This window comes from Eumetopias jubatus, unplaced genomic scaffold (assembly GCF_037043125.1).
Source record: "Eumetopias jubatus isolate StellerSeaLion01/CBP00866 unplaced genomic scaffold, mEumJub1_p1.0 scaffold_8, whole genome shotgun sequence".
NCBI lineage: Eukaryota > Metazoa > Chordata > Mammalia > Carnivora > Otariidae > Eumetopias > Eumetopias jubatus.
In genome coordinates this window covers 65,193,627-65,220,699 of record NW_028274814.1, presented here as the reverse complement: position 1 = coordinate 65,220,699, position 27,073 = coordinate 65,193,627, and the positions used below count along the sequence as shown (strand labels likewise).

The 27,073-nt window shown below is 40.0% G+C and overlaps 1 protein-coding gene across 2 annotated transcripts in view; it reads left to right on the top strand.

Moving 5' to 3' along the window:
- The window catches only part of TMTC1 (transmembrane O-mannosyltransferase targeting cadherins 1), a 271,874-nt gene that overhangs the window by 124,612 nt on the left and 120,189 nt on the right, over positions 1-27,073 (top strand). Inside the window, exons 6-7 of one of the 2 annotated variants that reach the window (XM_028113292.2) lie at positions 4,841-4,922; positions 7,272-7,375. The exons of the other annotated variant lie outside the window; for it this stretch is intronic. Coding sequence (XP_027969093.1) covers positions 4,841-4,922; positions 7,272-7,375 — 186 coding nt within the window. The remainder of the gene's footprint in view (positions 1-4,840; positions 4,923-7,271; positions 7,376-27,073) is intronic. 2 annotated transcript variants of the gene reach the window in all.

Genomic DNA, 27,073 nt, shown 5'->3' with positions numbered 1-27,073 from the left:
AAAAGGTCTGATTTTAATTAAAAAAATTTTTTTTGGTCATGGTATATGACTCTTTATTAATCCCCTTTATTACCTTGAAAGAACAGGAGAAATTAAATTAGTATGACTGGTGTTCTAGAAGGAATTTTGTATATAGCTCATAGGAGTGGCAAAATTTTCCTTCTACCCTTTCAGCTTCTTTGGCTGGTCTGATAATTAAATTGGCATAGGATAGATTAACAGGAGAAAACAAATTTAATTTCATACGTACAGGAGCCCCATAAAAATATGAGACCCAAAGGCAAGTCAGGCTTCTATGCCTTCCTGAGCTAAGGAATGGGGTAGGGGTCTGGGGCTTCCAAGCAGGGGAGGGTAATTCGCAGGACAACAGGAAGAGCAGATGTGTGGTAATTACAGATTTGCTCTGTCCTACAGGTAAGTCAGTCATTCAGATAAAAGTTATTTCTGATATAGCTTTCTCTCTGAGGCAGGCCCCCTCTTCTAAATTCTTTTAGGTAGTGAAGGGAGAGATCAAAGTTTTTCTTGACTCTGCTGGGTCTTGATTGCCCTTAGCTTAAAATAATGCACATGCCAAAGTGGTAGATTTTAGGGTCATGTATTCTGTGCCCCTTCAAGCTTTTTATAATTTATTGGTATAATGTTAAACAATAGCAACTCTTTGTATCTGAGATGTTTGCCACAGAGCTAGTGTTAAGGCAAAAATTGACAGGTTTTTATAGATCCTGAGAAGGGATGGAAAGTATAATATAACATCTTCATTTAAACCAGCAGAATTTAAGGTTAAGATAGTACCACCTAAGTGGTTTTCCTCCTCCAGCTTGCTGTCTCCCACACTGAGCATTCTTATTTTGCACCCTGGTCTAGCACTGGAGGATAAAGGAACACACAGGAAAAAAAAGGGAGGGGGGAGGGGGGAGGGGAGGGTTGAGTGGAGGCAGAAAAATATTTTAAAAATTTTATTAGGGCAGGTAGCATTTATTGATCATTGTGTTACATATATCAGTTATCTACTGACACAGTAATTCTGTGTCAACAAGGTCAGTGGCTTAAAATAATGAGCATTTATTTATTTAACACTCAAGATTATGGTGGGTGATTCAGAGTAGCTGGTTGTCCTTGTCTCAGCCAGGACCTTATATGGGATTTGATGACTGACTGAGAAGCTGTGGAGGTGAACTTCAGGAAATCACATTCAGCTCTGAATATTTGAACACAATCAACTGAGAGGGTGGATGTTAATAGAAAATTTGATGTCAGAAAAAGAGAGTATTGGGTGTGGGGGAGCACAGTTTAGGGAATCTACTCTGGATAATCTTGATCTGTTGTTTGCCTAAAATCAGAAATTGTTAAAAGTGCAGAGTTCGACAATGCCAACACCCCAAACTAATGTTAAAATATTTTTTTCATGCGCAACTGCAAATTATGAAGGGCCCACTCAAGTGTGGGGGAATCGACCAACTAACATTTGCTTCCTCCTAATCCCTTAGCATTTCTTTTTAAAATTTTCCGGTTTCTCTCTGTTTTTCTTCACTTGTCATTTATGATGTCATCCGCTGGTGAGAACATCCAAGGATCACAGCATTTTAGACCTGAAACCATTGAGTCCAACTCTAATTGATAAAAGAAGAAAACAGAGCTCTTACAGACTTGTTACAAACCATAAAACCAATGACTTGGAAGCACAGGAATAGAACCCTTGGTTCCTATTCTAGTGGGTTCCTCAGTGCTTTGGTTTGGTTGTTGGAATGTTCTCTGGCTTCACAGGGAAAACAATGGAGGCTTTGCCTGAAATTGAAAATTATCGGTGATGGCATTTGCATAATGCCTTGTTTAAAAGGCACATACAGGGGCGCCTGGGTGGCTCAGTCAGTTAAGCGTCTGCCTTTGGCTCAGGTCATGATCCCAGGATCCTGGGATCGAGCCCCACATCGGGCTCTCTGTCGGCAGGGAACCTGCTTCTCCCGCTCCCCCTGTTTGTGCTCTCTCTGTCAAATAAATAAATAAATTAATTAATTAAAAACTAAAAGGCACTTATAGATACTTTAGCTTGTGATTGGAATGAATAGCTGAGAGAGAATAGCTAAATATTGTAGTTTTTTGGTCTCTTCCTTTGTAAAAAAGGAATTCTATTTTTCCACAGGGAATTGTTCTAAGTGGTTAATAACTACAATTTAATTACTTAGATTTGTGTCTGGCACATATTAATTATTTGGTATTTTTATTCTGTTTGTTAATAATAATAATGTTTTTGTTGTTCGGTTCTACCTTGCAGACTGTACATATATCACGGACTAATGGGGAAGATCCCACTATCTAATTTTCATATGAATCGGGGAGGAGGAAGGGATACAGAGAATTACGCCTTGCAGTGCTTCCTGTGTGAGTTTAGGAATCTCAGCCTCTAACCTAGAGTTTACCAAAACAGGGCCTATACCATTTTGGCTTATTTTCTCTTTTTAATATTGGTCAACAACTAGAAATAGAAATCTTGAAAGAGGTCATTGTTCAACCACTGCTCTCTGTATCATTTTAAGCTTCCATGGCTTTGGGATGCTACACTTTAAGAGCAAACTATTTGGTATCTGAAGGAGCTTAACTTCTTGAGGAAATGGAATTTGTTGTGGAGGAAGAATTTCTTTTTTTTTTTTTTTAAGATTTTATTTTTTATTTTCCAACAGAGAGAGAGAGAGAGACAGTGAGAGAGGGAACACAAGCAGGGGAAGTGGGAGAGGGAGAAGCAGGCTTCCCGCGGAGCAGGAAGCCTGGTGCGGGGCTGGATCCCAGGACCCTGGGACTGTGACATGAGCCAAAGGCAGACGCTTAACCACTGAGCCACCCGGGCACCCGGAGGAAGAATTTCTAAACAAAAGGACACTTTATAAATATCACTCCCTGAAATAACCCTCATGTAAGCTTTCAGTGAAACAAAATGCAGACTTTAGGAATTTACCAACATTGAACAAAATCCTAAACCCTTGGTTTGTTGTTCTATGGAGAGGACACCACTTCTGAGGTTTTCCACTGTGTTAAAATAAACCAGCAATGGAGGGAACCTGAGAAATGAAGCTTCCAAAAGCAGACCGACTCAAGAAGCGCTTTTTCATTCCAACCTATTGCAATTTCAGGCCTCCCCAACACTTTTCCTTCCCACACCATTCCCTTCCTGCTACCACTTATCTTGCTCCTGGAAAGGAATAGCAGAAATACCCAGGGTTGATCTTTGTTGAGTTATCCTGAAAATGGTAGTAATAGTGGAGGCAGAGTTGAGGGAAGCCACTTAGCAGTGCTTTAACCTTTTGGGAATCATAGATCCAGTTCACACTGAAGATCAGAGCTAAGGATTTTGCTTCAGAGATATACACAGATACATACATAAAATCTTGTGTACTGATTCAGGAAGTGATGCCTCTTTTGGGACATTATGGTGCACCTGCGTTGTGAGAGCTGACAATATCCCTGGCCTTCCTCCTTGTCAAGCTTGAGAGCTAAGGAACGGTTTAAGTGCAGTGCTTGGGGATGGATCCAGTCCAGATTTTGCTAAAAGCAGACTCATGTGTTTTTGAGCTCACCTCATTTTCTCCACTCATTAAAAACTCTGAAAGGTCAGATCCACAGCTGTTTATGAACCAAAATAGCTTTCTCTTGCTTCTCTTTCATTGTCTTTATTTTTTTAGTTAAGATTATTTATATATTTACTTGAGAGAGAGCGAGAGAGAGTGAGAGAGAGAGAGAGCATGAGTGGGGTGAGGGGCAGAGGGAGAATCAGACTCCCTACTGAGCAGGGAGCCCAAGGATCCCAGGACTCCAGGATCATGACCTGAGCCGAAGGCAGATGCTTAACCAACTGAGCCACCAGGCGCCCCCATTGTCTTTACTAAAGCCATGTGCCTCATATGCAGAAATATGGGCCTCCCACTTTGTACAAGTGAGTGAGCTATGGTGGACACAGCATCCACATAAGTTCCTGCCCCTCTAAAAGTTGCCGTTCTTGTAACCTAGTTTGGTTCCTGAGGCCATAGGCAGGTGAGAAAATTGCCCACTGCATATTGGTGAGCTCTGATCCCACTCATGATGCTTACTAACTTTGTTAGCTTGGGTAAATTTCTTAACCTTGGGTGACTTGGATCCTTTATTTTTTCAGGGGTAAGATATTTTGAGATAGGGCACTTGGGTGGCTCAGTGGGTTAAGTGTCTGAATCTTGATTTCAGTTCAGATCATGATCTCAAGGTCATGGGATCGAGCCCCATTTTGAGCTCTGTGCTCAACTGGGAGTCTGTTTGGAATTCTCTCCCTCTGCCCCCCTCCTGTCTAAAATAAATAAATAAATCTTTTAAAAAAAGATATTTGTGAGATATTTTGTAGATTGAAGACATAGTACCTCTCAAATTAAATACAGTATGTAAACTCTTACTTTGCTTCTGGTCATCCCTTTGACCAGTGTAACCATACAGTTGCCAGAATGCCTGGGTTATTTGGTGTAGATGGGGTAGTAATATTCATAGCTAAGAGTGCTAGATCCTGCTCCGTATATTATTTCATTTTTTTTCTCACAATGTTTCTGTGGAGTAGGTCCTACTATTATCCTTTTTTTTTTTCTTTTTTTTTGGTAAGTGAGAAAAATAGATGGGCAAAGAAGTTAAGAAACTTGCCCCTGGTCTTCCAGACAGGAAGCAGCTGGGGGACTAAAACCCAGGTGGTTTGGCTCCAGCAGCCATGCTCTTAGCTCTAATCCTTTCTAGCCTTTTTTCGAGCTACGGCTTATTCACAGTGAATGGAGAACATTATGTGTGGTGGACTCTAACACTTATTTAAGATTTTTTTCTCTCTTTCCTATTTCAGGTATCTGACAGCAAGGAGCAATAGAAATTTCCTGCTTACCATGAGGCCATTCTTAAAAAGGGCCACTTTGGTCATAAGTTATGTAAGTATATATATATATGCTTCTGAAATATCTGATAAGGAATATTTTACTTTTACTTGGCTCAGAGACATGATCCAGATTATTTAATAGAATCAGCAATCGATTCTAACAACACAATCTTAGGATCAAAGAATTTACATGCTGTGAACGTTAACAAAGCTTTGGAGGATATGTATGAAAGCCTTCTAGGAGTATGAACTCTGTGACACAGACAGTGTCAACTATAATATCTTATGAGTCTCTTTCAAGGTGCTGAACCTGAGTTGTCTCAGCAGCACAAACCTAGCTATATCAGCTATGTATTGCTGCACAACAAACCACCCCCAAATGTGGTGGCTTAAAACAACCACCACATATATTTGCCCTGAATGCTTTAGTTGGGCAGCATCGAGCTAGATGGTTCTAATGCTCCTCATGATTTTTGACTGGGGTTGCACAAGCAGCTTCCTGTAGCTGTCAGCTGGGCTCATTTGTCTGTCTGTGGTATCTCATTCCCTAGGGTCTCTCCCTGTGGCCACTCTCTAGCAGGGTAGCCAGGACTTCCTTAAAACGTGGCCGCTGGGTTCTAAAAGCATGAACCAAAAGTTGCAGGACCTCTCAAGGGGTAGGCCCAGAACTGACACAGTGTACCTGCTACCACTTTCTGTTGGTCAGTGCAAGTCACAAGACCAACTCAGACTTAAGAGGAGGGGCAGTTGGTCTCCTTCTTGATGGGAAGAGCAGAATGCACATGCAAAGGGAGCCGGCATTCTTGGTCGCCATCTTTGGTGACTGGCACATTAATCACTTTCTTACATTGTTGGATTCAGGAATTCCAGATTAGGAAACCAGTCTCTTATGCTGTTGCTGTTCCCCGTAAATTTGGAGAGGAAACTTATAAAAAGTGTTTGCATTGTAATGTCACCAATTAACGTGATTTTTTTTTTCTTGACCCTAAAACATGTTTATGGAAGAAGAGTATGCAAAAACTGAATAAGGGTGGAGAGCCTTGACTGGACAATCTCAACAAAAGGGACAAAATATTTCTCTAAAGTATTCCCCAGTATCTTTGCGTAGAATTAGGATGATTCATCACTGGTTTCAGAAGTGATTTATTTTCTTAGAATTGTATGGGAATGCAAGTAATTTGACATCATTGCTCTGATGAAAGTTGTCAATTATTAATCCTTGTTTTTTTTAAAACTTTATTCTCAAAGCCCTTTCGACTACTTAACTTTCTATTCTTTTTGTTTAATTATCACAGCCTTTTTCCTCTACATGGTATTTTAGGGAATTTATGTTCTTTTGGGATACTTTTCCTATTACCTTTATAGTTGATATTTTCCATTATAGTGTCTTTAAGAATTTAAATTCAGTTTGAGCAGGACGTTGTGTGAGCGTTAAGATGATTTTCAGTTGCTGCCTAGGCATTGTTTACTGTCGACAAGCCATTGGCTAACACGATACATTTATTTTCAGTTTTTGGATTTGAGGTTATTTATATAAAAGATATTTATAAAGGAAGTCCGTGATATTCATGGAGAAAAAATCCAGTCTTAACTATCTTCAAAATTAATCCTTTAGATTTTTATTTAAGCAAAGGTTTCCCTCTGACTTTAATAAAAACAATGTAATTGGTCCTATTGAAATGAGAATCACCTGGAAGGCCTGTGTGGGTGAACACCCTTATAAACAAAACTCATCCCCACAGAAATGTCTCTGCTTCTGGTTTTCTTACTCACCTTAGCAACAGGATAGCACCATTTAGTGATAGAATTCCACTGGGTGACACAAAAGCTGTTCCTGGGATTTGTTGAAATAACCCTTCATGAATGTTCTGCTTCAGGGCATTCAGGGGTGGGAACACTTCAAGTGTGTTTATTCAGAACACAGCAGTATTATTTATTGTACTTTAAATTAACTTTCATGGGGCTGTGTAAATGGAATGGTTAAGAATGTGGTTGGACAGTGACATGGGTTCACCTCCTGGATCTTGCAGTTTATTAGCTGTGGGATTCTGGGTAAGTTACCTCTAAGTCTCAGCTTTCTCATCTACCTCTGGGGTTGCTGTGAGGCCGTAGGTGAGATGGAAAAGTCTTTAGCACAGTGGATAACAGCTGGTAAATGTTTGATACTGACAGCTGTATTTAAGAATTTGCTTGTCTCTCCCTCAACACCTTCATTGTTTATACTCTTCTCCCTACCCAGCTGTTTTCCATCTTGCCTCCTCATCTTGAATGTTAGGATTTTATAGAAATGCTCACAATGAAACAAAACAAGACATTTATAAAGCATCTGCAAGTGTCCTCCAGAAAGGTGGGGCTTATGCCCAACAAGCAATGATTTTCTTACCAGATCTTTTCTTTGAAGGTGATTGTTGTTTTGTACTTCCGTCTGTGGATCATGGGAGGATCTATGCCCCTCTTTTCAGAGCAGGATAATCCAGCTTCATTTTCGCCTTACATTCTTACGAGGTCAGTAAACGTAATTTTTCTTTTTTACCTTAACATGGTATTTATTAGATTGTTTTAAAATTCTTAAATGATAGTTTACCTTTGCATTCTAAGGAAAGGAGGGTTGTATTCTGTCCAGAGTGTGGGGAAAAAAGAAACTACTATTCATACATTTGGAATTCTTCTCCACTGATGGTGCTATTTTGTCAGGCTTATTGCTATTCTCATATTGGTATGTATTTGCTTATCCAACAAGTATTTTACTGAGCACTTATTATCAATAATAAATATCTACTGAGTGGCAAGTGTTACAGAACAATGCACGGAGAAGTGTATAGAGGTTGATTGAGCATTAAAACTATTTGCAAAATCAGTGAAGATGTTGAAAGTGGAAAACAGAAATGAACAATAATTTTTGCTAAGATATAGCTCATTATATCATACTATTTGTCCTTAGAGATTTAGAGATATTGGATCAAGTAGTGATGTCAACCAATGGATCTGGTTCATTGAGATGGTTTTTAATTCCTTATCTGTTCCGTCTGCTGTGATGTCCTGCTAAGGGCTTTCAGATATAGTTATATTTGACCATTTTAATAACTTTTCTTCAGGATATATTGTTGCAGAGTGCCTGGGTGGCTCAGTCGGTTAAGTGTCTACCTTTGGCTCAGGTCATGATCTCGGTGTCCTGGGATTGAGCCTGGCTTCGGGCTCCCTGCTCAGTGGGGAGTCTGCTTCTCCCTCTCCCTCCTGCCCCCGCCCCCCCCCCCCCCCCGCTCATGCTCTCTGTCTCTCTCTCAAGTAAATAAATAGTCTTTTTTTTAAAAGGATATATTGTTGCTATTATGTTTAAATATTCAGATGCACTGTTTTTAAGTTTTTATAGTTTTATATATACTTTTTAGCATTTAATATCATTTTCATAATAGTGTCCTTCACTTTTTTGTGTTTGCAAGACATAATAAATCTTAAATTAAACCTTGTTCTACAGTCCATTTTTATTTTGGCTTACTTGTATCTCTTAAGGACAACACATTGTTGGATTTTTTGTTTCTATGCCAGGCAGTGATTTTGCTTTATTTGACTCATTTATTTTATGTTTTAACTGCTCCATTTCTATTTTCTTTGCCTGTATGTTTTTCTTTATTGTTCCTAGTCTTTCCTTCCTTTTTTTTTTTTTTAAAGGCAATTTCCCTTTCAAAAAAGATAACTTGAAATTTGATTAACCCATTTCTACAAAAATATCATGGCACAATTGTTTGCATTACTTCTGACATATATTTCTATTAAAGAATCTTGACTGTGCCTTCAGAAATCATATGATATCCAGGCTCTAGTGTTGGCTTATCTTTTTGAGGTACGCTAGACACTTATAAATTGTTTGTATCTTCTGTTTTTCAAAATGTTGTTGGATTAATCATGACATCTCCAACCTAGCTTTTTGTTAATGTTGCAACCTACTTGTCCTTTTTGGGTAGCTCTCGCTGGCTTTCGAAATTTCCAAGATCCTTGCCTGGATATTTTTAGCTCATTGATAAATTGTTTCAGGTTCTGTAGCTCCTTAAATAGCTCCATTCACCTCCAGAACAGACTATTCTGAACTCACCAACTAGTGATTTCATTTATATCTCTGTCATCAGTAAACAAGTGCCTTCCCCGAGGTCCTCACTGCCCTCCTATCTGCCAGGGGTGTTCAGTTCCATTTTTATCTCTACTGGTGGCAGAAAAAATTCTTTGGTGTAACCTCTGGCAAAATGAGTACCTTGGACCAGTCATTCGCCAGGTTCTGCCTTTCACTTCCAAGGCATATATATCCTTTTTCATAGGGGCCTGAAACACATTTCACCTAGGACTTTCTGTCTGTGAATCCATCTAAGTGACTATTCTCGGGTAATTTAATCAGTATAAAGTGATAGAATACAATATCCTAACACCTTTATATTCTTCCCCTTTTTTCTTTTAAAAAAACATAGTTTTCTTCCTGGGGCTCCTGGGTGGCGCAGTCAGTTAACCATCCAACTCTTGTTTCTGGCTCAGGTCGTGACCTCAAGGTCCTGAGATCGAGCCTCACGTCGGGCTCCCTGCTCCTCCCTGCTCTTCCCCCCACCCCCCAAAACCATATCTTTCTATTTCTGTGTTTCATGCTTAAAATATGGAGATACCCAGGGACATTTCAATGACAGTTGCTATAAATGGCTTTTCACATTCCTGTAAGATAGCTGCATTATAATTGACTCTTTTGAGCATCCAGAAAATTGTCTTTAATTCCTTTCTGAAGTAAGGTTTCTACTCTGCTTGCATAATTATTTGACCTCTGGTAGCCTGATGATTCTTAAATTGGATTACCTTGGTCTGTTTCCTAGTTGTGTTGGTTTTTCTTTCCTTCTCATCAGCAATGCAATTTAGCTATGATTTGGCTGGCTCCATGAGCCTGTCACTACTAATCACAGGCTTGTCATTCAGCTGTGTCAGTCTGCCTCATTGATGCTCCACCTCTTTTATAGCATCTTTGCTTCTATCTTGCAAGTATTACATCTTCTTTTAAAGTCGATATAACTTACTCTATTATCAGATGAGAATTTTCAGACTAGCTTTCTCTTTTTTTAATAATTGCTGTAGTTATTACTATATTGCAAGTTATTAATATAAGATATTGCTATAGTTATTACAGTTATTAACATGTAGTTAAAAAAAATCCTAACAGTTTTAAGAGCAAAGGTTTTCCTTTGTTTCATTCAGATGATTTCTTGTGGCTTTAGTTCTGAGATTCCTTCACTTGTAGATTATCTGTTTCCATGTGGTTAGCTAGGAAGAAATACCCTGTCATTTTCTATTTACCAACACTAGGATGCAAAATCATTGTGGTTTGCTTATGAGAATCCTTTGTTAAGAAAAATTATCAAAGACATGGGAATAAGACAACAGATGACTGCGTGACATTTAGTCTTAATGTAGGGCATTGTCTAACAAACCTAGAATACAACTTTGACTTACTTACATCTGCGCTACTATATTTTACAACTGTGTCAACTTAGAACTTAACATATAGAATAGGATAGGTGTGAACATTTCTTATTCTCTGTAGTAGGAAATGAGACTTCAAATGTTACAGTTTTATTGCCTTATAGGCAATAAATTGAACAAATTTGTGTCTAATTTACCAATCTCATTCCTTTTTATTATTTCATGAACTATATAACCCTAGTTTTTCATATTTAATTTGAGTATATTGATATATGTATACATTTATATATATGTATTTATTCTATTTATATATATCTAAGTAACAGTTTAATAGACCTACCGTACAGTTCACCTACTTAAAGTATACAATCCAGTAGTTTTCTCTGTACTTAAAGAATTGTGCAACCATCATCACAATCAGTTTTAGAACATTTTCCTCTCCCCAAAAAGAAATCTTATCTCCATTAGCATTTACTCCCCATTTTACCTCAGTCCCCCCCACTCCTAGATAACCATTGATCTACTTTTTGTCTCTGTTGAGTTACCGATTCTGGACATGGCAGATCAATGGACTCAAATAATGTGTGGTCTTTTATGACCGGCTCCTTTCACTTAGCATAATGTGCTCAAGATTCATCCATGTTGTAGCCTGTATTCATACTCCGTTCTTTTTTCATTCCCCAGTAATATGCCATTGTATGTGTGTACCACTTTTTACTTTTCCTTTCCTCTGTTGATGGCTGTTCCAAATAACACTGCTATGAACATTCATGGACAAGTTTTTGTTTAAATGTATGTTTTCATTTCTGTTGCGCATGTATGTAGGAGTGCATTTGCCAGGTCATAGATGTTAACTTCGTATTTAACTTTGTGAGGAACTGCTAGACTATTTACCAAGGTCGCTGCTCCATTTTACATTTACGTTTACATTTACAGCAGTATTTGAGGGTCCAGTTTCTCCGCATCCTCACCAATGCTTGTCTTTTTTGACAATCTTTCTGTTGTTTTTATTACAGCCATACAAGTGGGTATAAAATGGTATCTCAGTATGGTTTTGATTTGCATTTCCCTAATGGCTAATGATGTCTAACATCTTTTCATCTGCATATTGGCCACTTCTTTATCTTCTTCAGAGAAACGTCTATTCAGATGCCTTGACCAGTTTTTAATTATTTTGATTATTGAGGGGTTTTATTATTTTATTATTGAGTTGTAATAGTTCTCTTTATATTCTAGCTACAAGTTGTTTATCAGATAACATGATTTATAAACATTTCCAACCTTTCTGTGGGTTGTTGTTTCCCATTCTTGATGGTGTCCTTTTGAGCACAAGTGTTTTTAAATCTGATGAAATCCAACTTATCTATTTTGTTGTTGTTGCTTGAGGTTATATCTAAGAAGGTTTTGCCTAACTCAAATTTTCTTTTAAACTGGCTTTTTCAAGTGTCTGGTTGCCTTATTAAACAGTTATATGAACTTTTATTTTCACTGTGTATTTGTATGAGGATTAAATTTTTAATATTAAATTTTAATTAAATATTAAATGTTTATTAAATTTTAATTAAATATTAAATTTTTAATATTTTCAAAATTGTGCTTTGTTACAGTTTATGTTAACAGTAATTTGGAAGCCATTTAGAATTTGATTTCTTATACTTGATCACTGGGCACTGGGCACTTGATCAAATCACAAGGCAAATCAATGAAGTATTGGAGAATCATCATTATCAGAATATCCTGGCAATAAGGCTCTTATGGTATTAGCTGCCAGGAATTTGATGTGACTGATCGATAAATTTTTCAACCCATAATTAATTGAGATTGTGTGGATCAGTTGAATGGTATGACATTGAATTATAAACATTTCTACTTTAGACCTGAGAAGAAAAGTGTAAGTAGAATTTAAAGAATGGAGGAGATACTATAGGTTGCACAGCTTTCTCTTGACAAGCGAGTTTCCCCGGGCTCAGTTGTCCAAGCCAGGTAACTTAGTAGCCATGATTGGCTACTACCTTCCTTTCATCCCTCACCTCTAAGCAATCACGTCGTTCTGTATCTTTGATCTGAATGTCGCTAGAATGTTTTCACAATATCCATCCCTGCTGCTACCATTTTCATCAAGGTCCGCATGGTCTCTCACATGCATTACTGAAATCCTCCTAACTTGTCTCTCTCCCCACAGTTTGCTCTCCTCAGATCCATCTTCCACACTATTTCCAGATGATACTTCTCACTGGCTTAATATTGAAAAGGTCAGTGGTTTCCTGTACCCTTTAGGATAAGGAGTAAGGAATTTGACCATGGTCATTCTCTTCAGGCTCATCTCTTGAAACCCCTCTGCCCTTCCTCCCTAACCTTAGACATTGTTAACATCCTAACCTGCTTTAGTTCCCTAAATGCACCACTGCCTATTACCCTAGAGTCTTTTTACATGTTGTTTTCCAGTCCTGTAATGCCCTTTCCTTCATTCTTTAGCCATTGTTGGTTCTGGAAGATCTTGCCAGAACCTTCTCAAGCCTGTTTCCTGAACCACCACCACCTAACACCTCAGAATCCTGGGACCCTCACAGACCCCCATGCATTCTATTTACCTATGCTGTCTGTTTCTCAGTGTAAGCTCAGCCCATTCATGAAGGCTCAAGGTAAGTGCTAACTCTTGCAGAAAGGTTTTCCTGGCATAAAACTAGTGACTGCTTCCCACTCACAGGCTGTACACTTAGTGATTTCCACTGTGAATTGCTTCAGTAAAATTGCTTTTTTCTTGACATTCAGGATCTGGTGTTGTGACTTGGGAGGGAGAGGGAGCCTGCAGCCTGGTGGCTTTGCAGTGAGCATTCATCAGAGGAGCATGTGCAGGGTAGGTGGCCGGAATGACCTCAGGGCTGGTGTCTTCCCTTCAAGAAGAGAGGGGACTGCTTCACAGAAGTAGATCTCAGAAAGTTGGATAGGAGTGTGTTCTAAAAGCAGACTGAGGCTACTGCATATATTTGCTCAAAGCTCTGTGAGCAGCAGCTGTCCTGGTGGCTCCTAACATCATTTCATTCTCTTACTAGGCTTCAGCTCAGAGCCTGGCACGAAATAAATCTTGAGAATATTGTTGGATGAGTGAATGGTGGTCCTGGTTAACCCCCACCCCCACCCCACCGGGGAAAAGGAGTGAGCCTTGTTTTGAGGTGCCCTTCTGGTGGAGGGGGGTTGTGGCACACCTGCTATCCGCCCCCCCCGGGAACACCAGAAGTGTGATTGTAATTGTCACGTGCAGCCTCCTCCCAACCCAATGCCTTGTTCAATTTTCTGTCTTCAAAAATATCTGTAAGGGTTTGCTTACTTGTAACTTCTTAAAGGCAACAAAATGTTTCCTTGAGAATGATGGGATTTATGCTGTGGGGTATCTGGTTAACTTGCATGATTAAATATAATACAAGAAAATACAAATATAGCACCGTGGTTCTGGCATGAATTTTCAGTTCCGTCCCTAGTGAGGTGGTGAAACGCTTAGCCAGGAGCATCGAAGGGAACTCTGTCTGTGGGACCGTCTCTCTGCCTCCTGTTTTGTCAGCTTGGCTCTCTTGCTTCCCTCCTGGGTCTTTCACAATTCTTGCACCTTTGAATGCCCACATAGCTGTGGCTGTAGTGTTGTTTATATAACTCACAAGAGATTCTCTGTTATCTTCTTTGTAATTGCTCTAAATTTAAAGTACTTTAAAAAATTTTTTTAAGTTAAGAAAATTTTGCCCTCATATGTCCAAATCCCTCCATCCCTCTCATCCCACATGGAATTTCTGTAGGAACAAGGGCCAGGACAGAAGTTTTTATGTACTGAAACAAGGACAAAAAATAAAAGTAAAAATAAAAAAAATACCAGGGTAGTGATTTTGGCAATTTGGGGATTGCAAATTTTGCACTTGAAAATTTGGGGATTGGATTTGAGAGTGCAAAGTGGAAAGCGAGAGCCAAGGATTGAGGCATGAGTTCGTAGCAGGAATCCTGACCTAAAAGGATAAAATCAAGGACAAGTTGAGTATAGAAGAGGCGGAAGATGGGGCTGAGGGCCAACGTGATTGTCTACATCTGCACTGTCCACTGCAGGGGCTGAGAGTCACATAAGGCTACTACTGAGCACTTCAAATGTGGCTAGTCTGAATTGAGGTGTGCTGTGAGGCTAAATAAAGACTACCTGGGATTTTGGAGATGAAATCCTATAAGAAAAAAAGAAATTAAAATGTACCACTAATAAATTTTATACTGATTATATGTTGAGATATTTTGAATATATCCATCGAAACAAGATATATTACTAAAATTAATGTATCATGTTTCATTCTACTTTTTTTAAATGTAGCTAATAGAAAATTTGAAATGGTGCATGTTTTTATTGTATTTCCGTTGGACAGCCCTGGCCTAGACCAAGCACGGGGGCTCTTGGTCTGAGGAGGGTGAAGGATGAGCGGGCTGGCGAGGAATAAATGGTGTGTAGAGCCCACCCCACACCCTCCACACCCTTCCTCTGCCTCAGGCTTGGGTGGTTTCTTCTAAGCTGCCAGCTCCTGCTTTGGTCAGCTGAAGTGGTGGGAGGACTTGGACTGCACTCCACCTTTGGGTGTGAAGACTAACTTTGAATTTGAGTCCCATCTGTACAAAATGTCCTTTAGAGCCCAAGACCATGGACGCTCATGACACTTCTTGTAAATTACCACCCCTAATTGTGCCCTGACTACAGCCATTTGGGGCTTGATGATTTTACTCCAGCTGGGTTGCCAGACCTACATGTGTCCCTAAAACACTTGGGAATCACACTGAAGTATCAGTTCTGGGGTCCAGTGCCCAAAGATTCTGCTCCCATGGTTTTGGTGCACTGTACTTGAGAAGTGATGGGAGAGGTTGTGTGCACCTTGTTCTGTCCAGAATCGTCCTTTATATAAGTCTCTTTAGAAATATGATCCTTTGACATTCAATCTTGTAAATCTTGGATTCAACATAAGAACAAAAGCCCAAGTTAAGTATGGCTTCTGCATAAGGGTGGAGCCTGCAGAAGAGAAAACACAATGATCCACTCTTAAGGCCCCCTTCTGCAGCTGCTGCCTAGCAATTGGGTTTCCATCTGACAGATTGGAAGGTGACAGGATGGAAAGCCATGTATACTTGATGGAAGTATTGCATTTATAATATTGTAAATGGTTGTTTTTCAAATCCAGGAAATAGACTGGGATTTTCAGTGAATGAATATAAAGGCCCCCTATCAGCCTCGTGTATTTTCATGAGATGTGGCCCTGGATAAGCAAGTGGAATATATCTACTTAAGTGGGTAGCTGTATTTCTGCTGTTTGGAAATCTAGGTAAAGGCTTGTATTACTTTGTAGGAAAATATCAAGATAGGAAATACTAAGATGAGGGTAGAACTCAGCATCTTCCTTCTAAAGAAGCTTCTTTTCTCTTTCCATTTTCAGTTGATAGTTTCAAAGAGGCACAAAAAAAGCCTTAGATTTTGATCGTGACAGCCTCAGGGCACTATGTCTTCCTAATCTTTATAACTCTTGGAACCCCTAACGTAAGGACTATTTTCATAATAAACTGTGAACAAATTGAACTCAAATTTAAATTATTATTTTAAAATGCATTGTGTGTTTCAAGTGGGTTATGCAAAATGAGCTGCTCTGTTCTTGCATTAACAACCAGCAGGGCTTTGTGTTAGGAGGTCCCCCATACGTGTGTGTGTTTTTTTTAAACGAAACTGAAGTTATTCTGATTTTTAAAGCAGTGATTACCAAACTAGGGTGACTCTCAGAATCACCCAGAGAAGTATGTTACAGATAAAGATTTCCTGGTTCATGTCTCAGAAGTTCTGAAAGAATAGTTGGGTAAGAGAGTCTTTGACCTGCAGCCTAATTGGATCTGGAGGCACGTGTGTGTCACCCTTTTTGAAAGCCTCAGGTATAAACCAGGTCCTCTGTGGCTGAAGAGCTCTCTGCAAGGGGGCTGTTGTCTCCGTTATGTATTTTGTATTACATTCCTAGAAAAGTAGCTTCATGGGGATGAAAGAGGTTATCAAGGTCACTGAGAGCGGTCTTCCCAATTGAAATGATACTACGTAATAGTAATTGACCTAACTTTTCTTGGACCCTGGGAACGAAGGGGAGAAATACAAGGAAGAGGAAAACGGAGGTAGCTTGGCGAGGTAGCACTTGCTACCTCTGGACTCGGGATCCATTGTTGGAAATTGCTGGTCTGGATCACTTACTGATACTTTACTTCTTGAAGAAAACTATATAAACCTTTAAACCTACATGTTGTATTTCTCTTGTAATCTTAAGTCCCTGAGAAGCTGATAAAAATTAAAGAAACAGTTTTCTTCTTTTTTCCTAACATTGGAACATCAAGACAAAGATTGCTTTTCAATAATGAATAAAATGCCAAGCCCAACGTTTTTATTTAAGGATTCTATTTCTTGCTGTGTGATGCTTTAACAAGCACTTGTATCTGTAGTCATCTGTTTAGTTACGCTGTAGAAGGGATCACACACTGGCTTTAAGTTTTTGTCAGCCCTGCTTTAACTAAAAGTTAGAGTTTGTTTTGTTTTGTTTCGGTTTAATAGAAAAGCTGAAATTCACCTGGGCTTCCCTGTTCAAGAAAGAAGTCAGGGTCTCAGGCAGGCGCTTTTCCACAAAGTACCAATATTTGATCCATTGTATTTCCTTTCTACTTTAATAAAGATGTGCGAATGGGAGGCTGTATGATACGGCGGAGAATTCCATGCGGAGCCGTGTGTAGGCTCTGTGCTGGGTTTGCTGCGGGACACTGAGCGAGTCACAGCCTCCATAAGGCTGTTTCCCAACTGCAACAGTAAGGCTAATGCCCACTTCATAGAGATTGTGTGAGGGTCAGCTAATCCTTCCGTGCAAATACTTTGTGAACTAGAAAGTGCTGTACATGTTTAAGGGATTTTTAATGTCATTGGATGTGGTTCATTAGTATACCAATAGGATTCTTCTGTGGAAATCTGGAAATCTGTGCCTGATGCATAGTAAGCAGTTAGTACATGTTTGCTCAGTGGAAGACAAACCTGTGCTCCATGAGAGAAAAGTATTTGAAATAAAGATGTTGTTAAATGCTTTACGGAAAGAAACAGACCTTAAGTAAGAAATGAACCAAGTATTTATTTTGCAGAAGGTGTTATTTGCTTTTTTTACTTTTTAACAGATATACCAGTGAGAAGTTGTTGTTGACAGTCTTGCATGTTGAAATTCATTTTTTTCTACTTTAGTGAAGCTGTCTCTGCTAATAGAATAACTGTATTAATGGCACATTAAAAAGGTCAGAGAGACCTAATGACATTTCAGATTCACTCTATTATTTATCCATGGTAATGAGTTCTCACTTAAACTGTATTCATTGCAATTTAATATAAAATAAGAAAATATAAGGCTGGCATAGCTTTTTAATGATGCTTCTGTGACACCTGAGGGGAGGTGTCTTTCCTCAAACATTCCTCACTCTTTGATGGTGTGCCATGAGCTAGCCCACACTAGGTGCTGAGGGGGCCACCCAAAAGCAGAATCGCCAGTTTGCACCCTTCAGGTGGACAACTGGAAACCCAGCAGGTATCTCTTGTAGGACCATATAAAGCTATGTGGTTGCCCCAGGGCAAAAATGCAAGTATAAAATGGAAATATTTTCAGATTTTTAGGTATTATTTTAATACCAGGTTAATTTCTTAAAACCCACTGAATCCAACCATTTAAAGAGCAAGGTGCTGGGGAAATAACCATCCACGAGACACAGCCCTGTGCCCCAGGAGCTTCTGCTTTTGGGGGCAGACGGACACATGAACACACAGCTACAGGGGAGCGTGCAAGCCTAGGCGGGGCTGTGGGAGCACCGAGAGGGACCCAGCCTGGCCTAGCAGTGGGCTGGGACAGGCAAGGTTTGTCAGAGGTTGGGACCAGAAGGGTCAGCCGGAGCTAGAGTTCAGCGGCCCGTGAGAGTTGGTTCCAGAAGGTGAGGCGAGCTGACAGGTGCTGCTCTCAGGAACTGGACACCTGAGAGAGAGCCGGGAACACTGCAGTGACAAGTGTGTGGGGACAAGAGAAAAGGAGAGGTGGGGGCCATGTTCCAGACTCAGTCTGGAACAGATGCTCAAGAAGCCCATGAATGGAGCAAATACTGAGAGGAGCAAGGCAGCCATGAGGAAAGCCTGTGGCCCAAAGGGAGGGTGCTGCCCTGCTTAACGGACCACTTGGTTTGGGTTCGTGAGAAGCCTGGTTTTACTTTTATTTTCCGTCTGGATTCTTACGGGAATTTTTAAAATAACCCTACCTTTATTTATTTATTTATTTATTTATTTATTTATTAATTATTTATTTTAGAGAGCGAAAGTGAGCATGTGTGCACGTGCACATGGGGTGGGAAGGGAAGAGGGAGAGGGAGAGAATCCTCAGGCAGGCTCCAGGCTCAGTGTGAGCCCAACATGGCACTTGATCTCACCACCCTGAGATTGGGACCTGAGCTGAAATCAAGAGTCAGATGCTTAACTGATTGAGCCACCCAGGTGCCCCAAATAGCCCGACCTTTAATTGAGCTGGTTTGATAAGACCATTGGTTCTTATAATCCACCAAAACTTTAAAAAACAAATGCAGTGAGAAGCTGGTGAGAGTCATTTGCATCTCTTTTCCGATTTCACAAAGTGTTTGGAAATGGTCTTGCCTTCTCTGTTCCCAGGTGCTGAAGCAGCAAGTGTTCAGTGGTACTGCTGGGCCTTGGTCCTGGAAAACCTGGAAAGTCCTGGTGCCTTCTATTCTGTTGTTATGGAGGACCGAGGGGATGAGGGCAACAGACTACCATCGACACAGTCCATTTAGTTGGGGTTGCCTTGTGGCTTTCTGCCTCAGCCCTGTGTCCTGGGGGTTAGGTCCTGCTTCCAGTCACCCTGTCCTTGTCTATAGATGGTTTTCTGTGATTTCCTTTTCTTGTGTGTCTTCTATTTCTGTTCTGTATTACCATTATGATGTTCATCCATGTTGTTGCATTCATTCTTATTGCAGAATAGATTTCCTTTGAATGGGTATATTACAATGTATATATCCATTTTATTGTAGATGGGTATCTGGTTGTCTCCAGTTTGGGACTATTAAGAAGAGTTGTGAACAATGTTGCAAATGTATTTTGGGAAACATCTGTTTGCAGTGCTGTTGGGTATAAACTCAGGAGTAGACTTGCTAGATCATGCATGCATTTAATGTGCTGCCTTAAACTGCCTGCCGTTCTCCAAAATGGCTTCACCAATTTACAGGAGTACTTCAAAGTTTGCGTTTCTCCACATCCTCACCCAACACTGTAGTGATATTTTTCCTTTTGGACATTTTATCAGGAGTCATTTTATAATTTTTTATATTACACATTTTTAATTCTTTAATATGACCCATATTCTTTTTTATTTAATCTTTTTATTTTTTTAAGATTTTATTTATTTATTCATGAGAGAGAGAGAGAGAGAGGCAGAGGGAGAAGCAGGCTCCCAAGGAGCAGGGAGCCCGATGCGGGACTCGATCCCAGGACCCTGGGATCATGACCTGAGCCGAAGGCAGACGCTTAACCATCTGAGTCACCCAGGCACCCGACCCATATTCCTTTTTTTAAAAAAGATTTTATTTATTTATTTGACAGAGAGAAAAAGAGAGAGAGCACAAGCAGTGGGGTGCCTGGGTGGCTCAGTCGGTTAAGCGTCTGACTGTTGATCTCAGCTCAGGTCTTGATCTCAGGGTCTTGAGTTTTAACCCAGAATTGGGCTCCACACTGGGTGTGGAGCTTACTTAAAAAAAAAAAAAAAAAATCCACATTAGCATTTGCAGCTATTCCATGGTCAACCTGCCGTTAGACATAAACTATTCCTGTTGCATTTCTGTTGCCAAAATAGTATTATGGATAATAACAAATACATGCAAAAGTAGAGCAGATGGCATGAAGAACCACTACAGACGCATTACCCAGTTTCAGCAATCCTTGCTCATGGCCGATCTTGTTTCATTCATACCCTCACCCACTTCTTTTTTTTTTTTCCCCTTGGTTTTATTTTTTTTTATTTTTTTAATAATTTTTTTTATTATGTTAATCACCATACATTACATCATTAGTTTTTGATGTAGTGTTCCATGATTCATTGTTTGTGCATAACACCCAGTGCTCCACGCAGAATGTGCCCTCTTTAATACCCATCACCAGGCTAACCCATCCCCCCACCCTCCTCCCCTCTAGAACCCTCAGTTTGTTTTTCAGAGTCCATCTCTAACGGTTCGTCTCCCCCTCCGACTTACTCCCCTTCATTCTTCCCCTCCTGCTATCTTCTTTTTTTTTCTTAACATATATTGCATTATTTGTTTCAGAAGTACAGATCCGTGATTCATCAGTCTTGTACAATTCACAATGCTCACCATAGCACATACCCTCCCCAATGTCTATCACTCAGCCACCCAATCCCACCCACCCCCCACCACTCCAGCAACCCTCAGTTTGTTTCCTGAGATTAAGAATTCCTCATATCAGTGAGGTCATATGATACATGTCTTTCTCTGATTGACTTATTTCACTCAGCATAACACCCTTCAGTTCCATCCATGTCGTTGCAAATGGCAAGATCTCATTCCTTTTGATGGCTGCATAATTTCCATTGTGTATGTATACCACATCTTCTTTATCCATTCATCTGTCGATGGACATCTTGGCTCTTTCCACAGTTTATTGTGGACTTTGCTGCTATAAACATTGGGGTGCATGTACCCCTTTGGATCCCTACATTTGTATCTTTGTGGTAAATACCCAGTAGTGCAATTGCTGGATCGTATGGTAGCTCTATTTTCAACTGTTTGAGGAACCTCCATACTGTTTTCCAGAGTAGTTGCACCAGCTTGCATTTCCACCAACAGTGTAGGAGGGTTCCCCTTTCTCCACATCCCCACCAACATCTGTCGTTTCCTGACTTGTTAATTTTAGCCATTCTGACGGGTGTGAGGTGGTATCTCATTGAGGTTTTGGTTTGGATTTCCCTGATGCCGAGCGATGTTGAGCACTTTTCCATGTGTCTGTTGGCCATTTGGATGTCTTCTTTGGAAAAATGTCTGTTCATGTCTTCTGCCCATTTCTTGATTGGATTATTTGTTCTTTGGGTGTTGAGTTTGATAAGTTCTTTATAGATTTTGGATACTAGCCCTTTATCTGATATGTCATTTGCAAATATTTTCTCCCGTTCTGTCGGTTGTCTTTTGGTTTTGTGGACTGTTTCTTTTGCTGTGCAAAAGCTTTTTATCTTGATGAAATCCCAATAGTTCATTTTTGCCCTTGCTTCCCTTGCCTTTGGCGATGTTTCTAGGAAGAAGTTCCTGCGGCTGAGGTCGAAGAGGTTGCTGCCTGTGTTCTCCTTTAGGATTTGGATGGACTCCTGTCTCACGTTTAGGTCTTTCAACCATTTGGAGTCTATTTTCGTGTGTGGTGTAAGGAAATGGTCCAGTTTCATTCTTCTGCATGTGGCTGTCCAATTTTCCCAACACCATCTGTTGAAGAGACTGTCTTTTTTCCACTGGACATTCTTTCCTGCTTTGTCAAAGATGAGTTGACTATAGAGTTGAGGGTCCATTTCTGGGCTCTCTAGTCTGTGCCATTGATCTATGTGTCTGTTTTTGTGCCAGGACCATACTGTCTTGATGATGACAGCTTTGTAATAGAGCTGGAAGTCCGGAATTGTGATGCCACCAGCTTTGCTTTATTTTTCAATATTCCTCTGGCTGTTTGGGGTCTCTTCTGGTTCCATACAAATTTTAGGATTATTTGTTCCATTTCTTTGAAAAAAGTGGATGGTATTTTGATGGGGATTGCACTGAATGTGTAGATTGCTCTAGGTAGCACTGACATCTTCTTAATATTTGTTCTTCCAATCCATGAGCATGGAACGTTTTTCCATTTCTTTGTGTCTTCTTCAATTTCTTTCATGAGTATTTTATAGTTTTCTGAGTACAGATCCTTTGCCTCTTTGGTTAAATTTATTCCTAGGTATCTTATGGTTTTGGGTGCAATTGTGAATGGGATCGACTCCTTGATTTGTCTCTCTTCTGTCTTGTTGTTGGTGTATAGGAATGCCACTGATTTCTGTGCATTGATTTTATGTCCTGCTACTTTACTGAATTCCTGTATGAGTTCTAGCAGTTTTGGGGTGGAGTCTTTTGGGTTTTCCACATACAGTATCATATCACCTGGAAAGAGTGAGAGTTTGACTTCCTCTTTGCCGATTTGGATGCCTTTGATTTCTTTTTGTTGTCTGATTGCTGTGGCTAGGACTTCTAATACTATGTTGAATAGCAGTGGTGAGAGTGGACATCCCTGCTGTGTTCCTCACCTTAGGGGAAAAGCTCTCAGCTTTTCCCCATTGAGAATGATACTCGCTGTAGGTTTTTCATAGATGGCTTTTATGATATTGAGGTATGTACCCTCTATCCCTATACTCTGAAGAGTTTTGATCAAGAAAGGATGCTGTACTTTGTCAGATGCTTTTTCTGCATCTATTGAGAGGATCATATGATTCTTGTTCTTTCTTTTGTTAATATATTGTATCACGTTGATTGATTTGCGAATGTTGAACCAGCCTTGCAGCCCAGGGATAAATCCTACTTGGTCATGGTGAATAATCCTTTTAATGTACTGTTGGATCCTGTTGGCTAGTATTTTGGTGAGAATTTTTGCATCCATGTTCATCAAGGATATTGGTCTGTAATTCTCCTTTTTGATGGGATCTTTGTCTGGTTTTGGGATCAAGGTAATGCTGGCCTCATAAAATGAGTTTGGAAGTTTTCCTTCCATTTCTATTGTTTGGAACAGTTTCAGGAGAATAGGTATTAATTCTTCTTTAAATGTCTGATAGAATTCACCTGGGAAGCCATCTGGCCCTGGGCTTTTGTTTGTTGGGAGATTTTTGGTGACTGCTTCAATTTCCTTAGTGATTATAGGTCTGTTCAGGTTTTCTATTTCTTCCTGGTTCAATTTTGGTAGTTGATCCATCTCTAGGAATGCACCCATTTCTTCCAGGTTATCTAATTTGCTGGCCTAGAGTTGCTCATAATAGGTTCTTATAATTGTTTGTATTTCTTTGGTGTTGGTTGTGATCTCTCCTCTTTCATTCATGATTTTGTTGATTTGGGTCATTTCCCTTTTCTTTTTGATAAGTCTGGCCAGGGATTTATCAATCTTGTTAATTCTTTCCAAGAACCAGCTCCTAGTTTCGTTGATCTGTTCTACTGTTCTTTTGGTTTCTATTTCATTGATTTCTGCTCTGATCTTTATTATTTCTCTTCTCCTGCTGGATTTAGGCTTTATTTGCTGTTCTTTCTCCAGCTCCTTTAGGTGTAGGGTTGGGTTGTGTATTTGAGACCTTTCTTGTTTCTTGAGAAAGGCTTGTATTGCTATATACTTTCCTCTCAGGACTGCCTTTGCTGTATCCCAAAGATTTTGAACAGTTGTGTTTTCATTTTCATTGGTTTCCATGAATTGTTTTAATTCTTCTTTAATTTCCTGGTTGACCCATTCATTCTTTAGTAGGATGCTCTTTAGCCTCCATGTATTTGAGTTCTTTCCGACTTTCGTCTTGTGATTGAGTTCTAGTTTCAAAGCATTGTGGTCTGAAAATATGCAGGGAATCATCCCAATCTTTTGGTACTGGTTGAGACCTGATTTGTGACCTAGGATGTGATCAATTCTGGAGAATGTTCCATGGGCACTAGAGAAGAATGTGCATTCTGTTGCTTTGGGATGGAATGTTCTGAATATGTCTATAAAGTCCATTTGGTCCAGTGTTTCATTTAAAGTCTTTATTTCCTTGTTGATCTTTTGCTTAGATGATCTGTCCATTTCAGTTAGGGGGGTATTAAAGTCCCCCACTATTATTGTATTGTTGTCGATGTGTTTCTTTGCTTTTGTTATTAATTGCCTTATATAATTGGCTGCTCCCACGTTAGGGGCATAGATTTTTACAATTGTTAGATCTTCTTGGTGGATAGACCCTTTAAGTAGGATATAGTGTCCTTCTTCATCTCTTATTACAGTCTTTGTTTTAAAATCTAATTTGTCTGATACAAGGATTGCCACCCCAGCTTTCTTTTGGTGTCCATTAGCATGGTAAATAGTTTTCCACCCCCTCACTTTCAATCTGGGCGTGTCTTTGGGTCTAAAATGAGTCTCTTGCAGACAGCATATTGACGGGTCTTGTTTTTTAATCTAATCTGATAGCCTGTGTCTTTTGATTGGGACATTGAGCCCATTTACATTCAGGGTAACTATTGAAAGGTATGAATTTAGTGCCATTGTATTGCCTGTAAGGTGACTGTTACTGTATATTATCTGTGTTCCTTTCTGATCTATGCTGCTTTAGGCTCTCTTTTTGCTTAGAGGACCTCTTTCAATATTTCTTGTAGGGCTGGTTTCGTGTTTGTAAATTCCTTTAGTTTTTGTTTGTCCTGGAAGCTTTTTATCTCTCCTTCTATTTTCAATGATAGCCTAGCTGGATATAGTATTCTTGGCTGCATATTTTTCTCGTTTAGGGCTTTGAAGATATCATGCCAGTCCTTTCTGGCCTGCCAGGTCTCTGTGGATAGGTCTGTTGCCAATCTAATGTTTCTACCATTGTAGGTTACATATCTCTTCTCCCGACCTGCTTTCAGGATTTTCTCTTTGTCTCTGAGACTCGTAAGTTTTACTATTAGATGTCGGGGTGTTGAGCTATTATTGATTTTGAGAGGGGTTCTCTGTGCCTCCTGGATTTTGATGCCTGTTTCCTTCCCCACATTAGGGAAGTTCTCTGCTATTATTTGTTCCAATATACCTTCTGCCCCTCTCTCTCTTTCTTCTTCTTCTGGGATCCCAATTATTCTAATGTTGTTTCGTCTTATCATATTGCTTATCACTCGAATTCTGCCCTCGTGATCCTGTAGTTGTTTCTCTCTGTTTTTCTCAGCCTCTTTATTTTCCATCATTTGGTCTTCTATATCACTGATTCTTTCTTCTGCCTCATTTATCCTAGCAGTTAGTGCCCCCATTTTTGATTGCACCTCATTAATATCCTTTTTCATTTCGACTTGGTTAGATTTTAGTTCTTTTATTTCTCCAGAAAGGGTTTCTCTAATAACTTCCACACTTTTTTCAAGCCCAGCTAGTATCTTTAAAGTCATGATTCTGAACTCTAGGTTCGACATTGTAGTAATGTCAGTATTGAGTAGGTCCCTGGCAGACGGTACTACCTCTTGTTCTTTTTGCTGAGGTGATTTTTTTCGTCTTGTCATTTTGTCCAGAGGAGAACAGATGAATGAGAGAACAGAATGCTAACAGGTTAACATTGTCTCCAGCAAATATACTGTATACAAATCAGAAAAGACCTGAAACCAGGGGACAAGAAAGGGAAAGAAAGAAGAGAGAAAAAAAAAGGAAAAAGAAAAAGATAAACAAAAACAGAACAAAACAAAAAAAAACAGAATATGATTAAATATGATGAGGCTAGTGCATAGATCAGTGCCACACATTAGCTTCTGGGCATATTTTGGTCTGTTAGAAGAAAGTGCCTGCTAAAATTTTAAAGGAAGAAAGACTTATATATGTACAAAATAAGGGTTGATACAATGAAGGGATGGCAGATGAGTGTAAAGATGAAAATTATAAAAGATTTTATAAAAGGAATTGATAAGTTGTTTTTTAAAAAGAAAGAAGATTTAAAAAGAAAAAGAAAAAAAAAAAGGGAGAGAATGTGATCAGGCAGGAGAATAGAACAAAGTCATACACTAGTGATTTAGGGTATATTTTGATCTGTTAGAAGAAATTGTATTTGAAAATTTTAAAGAGAGAACAACTTATATATATATATATATATATATATGCCAAAAATAAGGGTAACTACTAGGAAGGGATAAAAATATGACTCTAAAAATGAAAAATAAAAAGTTTTTTTTAAAAAGGGATTGATAAGATGTTTGAAAAAGGGAAAAAGAAAAATTAAAAAAAACAGTTAAAAAATTAACTTTGAAAAACTAATGAATTATGGTAAAAAAGCCATGAATTCTATGTGCAGTATTCTCCTAGCACTGGAGTTCTCCCGTTCTCCTTGATCAGTAAACTTGGTCTTGGCTTGCTGGCTGTTCTTGCTGATCTTCTGGGGGAGGGTCCTGTTGCCGTGGTTCCCAAATGTCTTTGCCGGAGGCCGAATTGCCCCGCCCTTGTGAGTCCGGGCTAAGCAAGCTGCTCCGGTTTGCTCTCAGGAGCTTTTTTTCCCTGCAAGCTCTCGGTACAGCTTTGGAGGACAGGGTGAAAATGGTGGCCTCCCAATCTCCGCCCAGAGGAGCTGAGAACTCGGGGCCCCGCTCCTCAGTGTGCCCCCAGAGAAAAGCAGTCACTCCCGTGTCCCTGGTCTCCGGCCGCACTCCGTGCTCACCCGGCCTGTGACCGAGCGTTTGTATCTCTGGCACACGACCCCGTGTGGAGTCTCCAAACCCAGCAGATCCCTGCGGTGCGTTCCTGCGCCGCTCCTCCCCGGGGAGGAAGGGGAGTCTCCCCGGCTCTGCCGCTTGTTGGGTCCCTGCTGGAGGAGCAGTGGCCCGACTGGGCCACGGATCACAGTTTATGGCAACTCCGAGCTGAGAGCCCGCGCCTCAGCTCTGTCTCTGCAGCCGGCTTCCCCGCTCCGATACCTGGGAGCTCTGCCGCACTCAGGCACCCCTAGTCTTTCTGTGACCCTG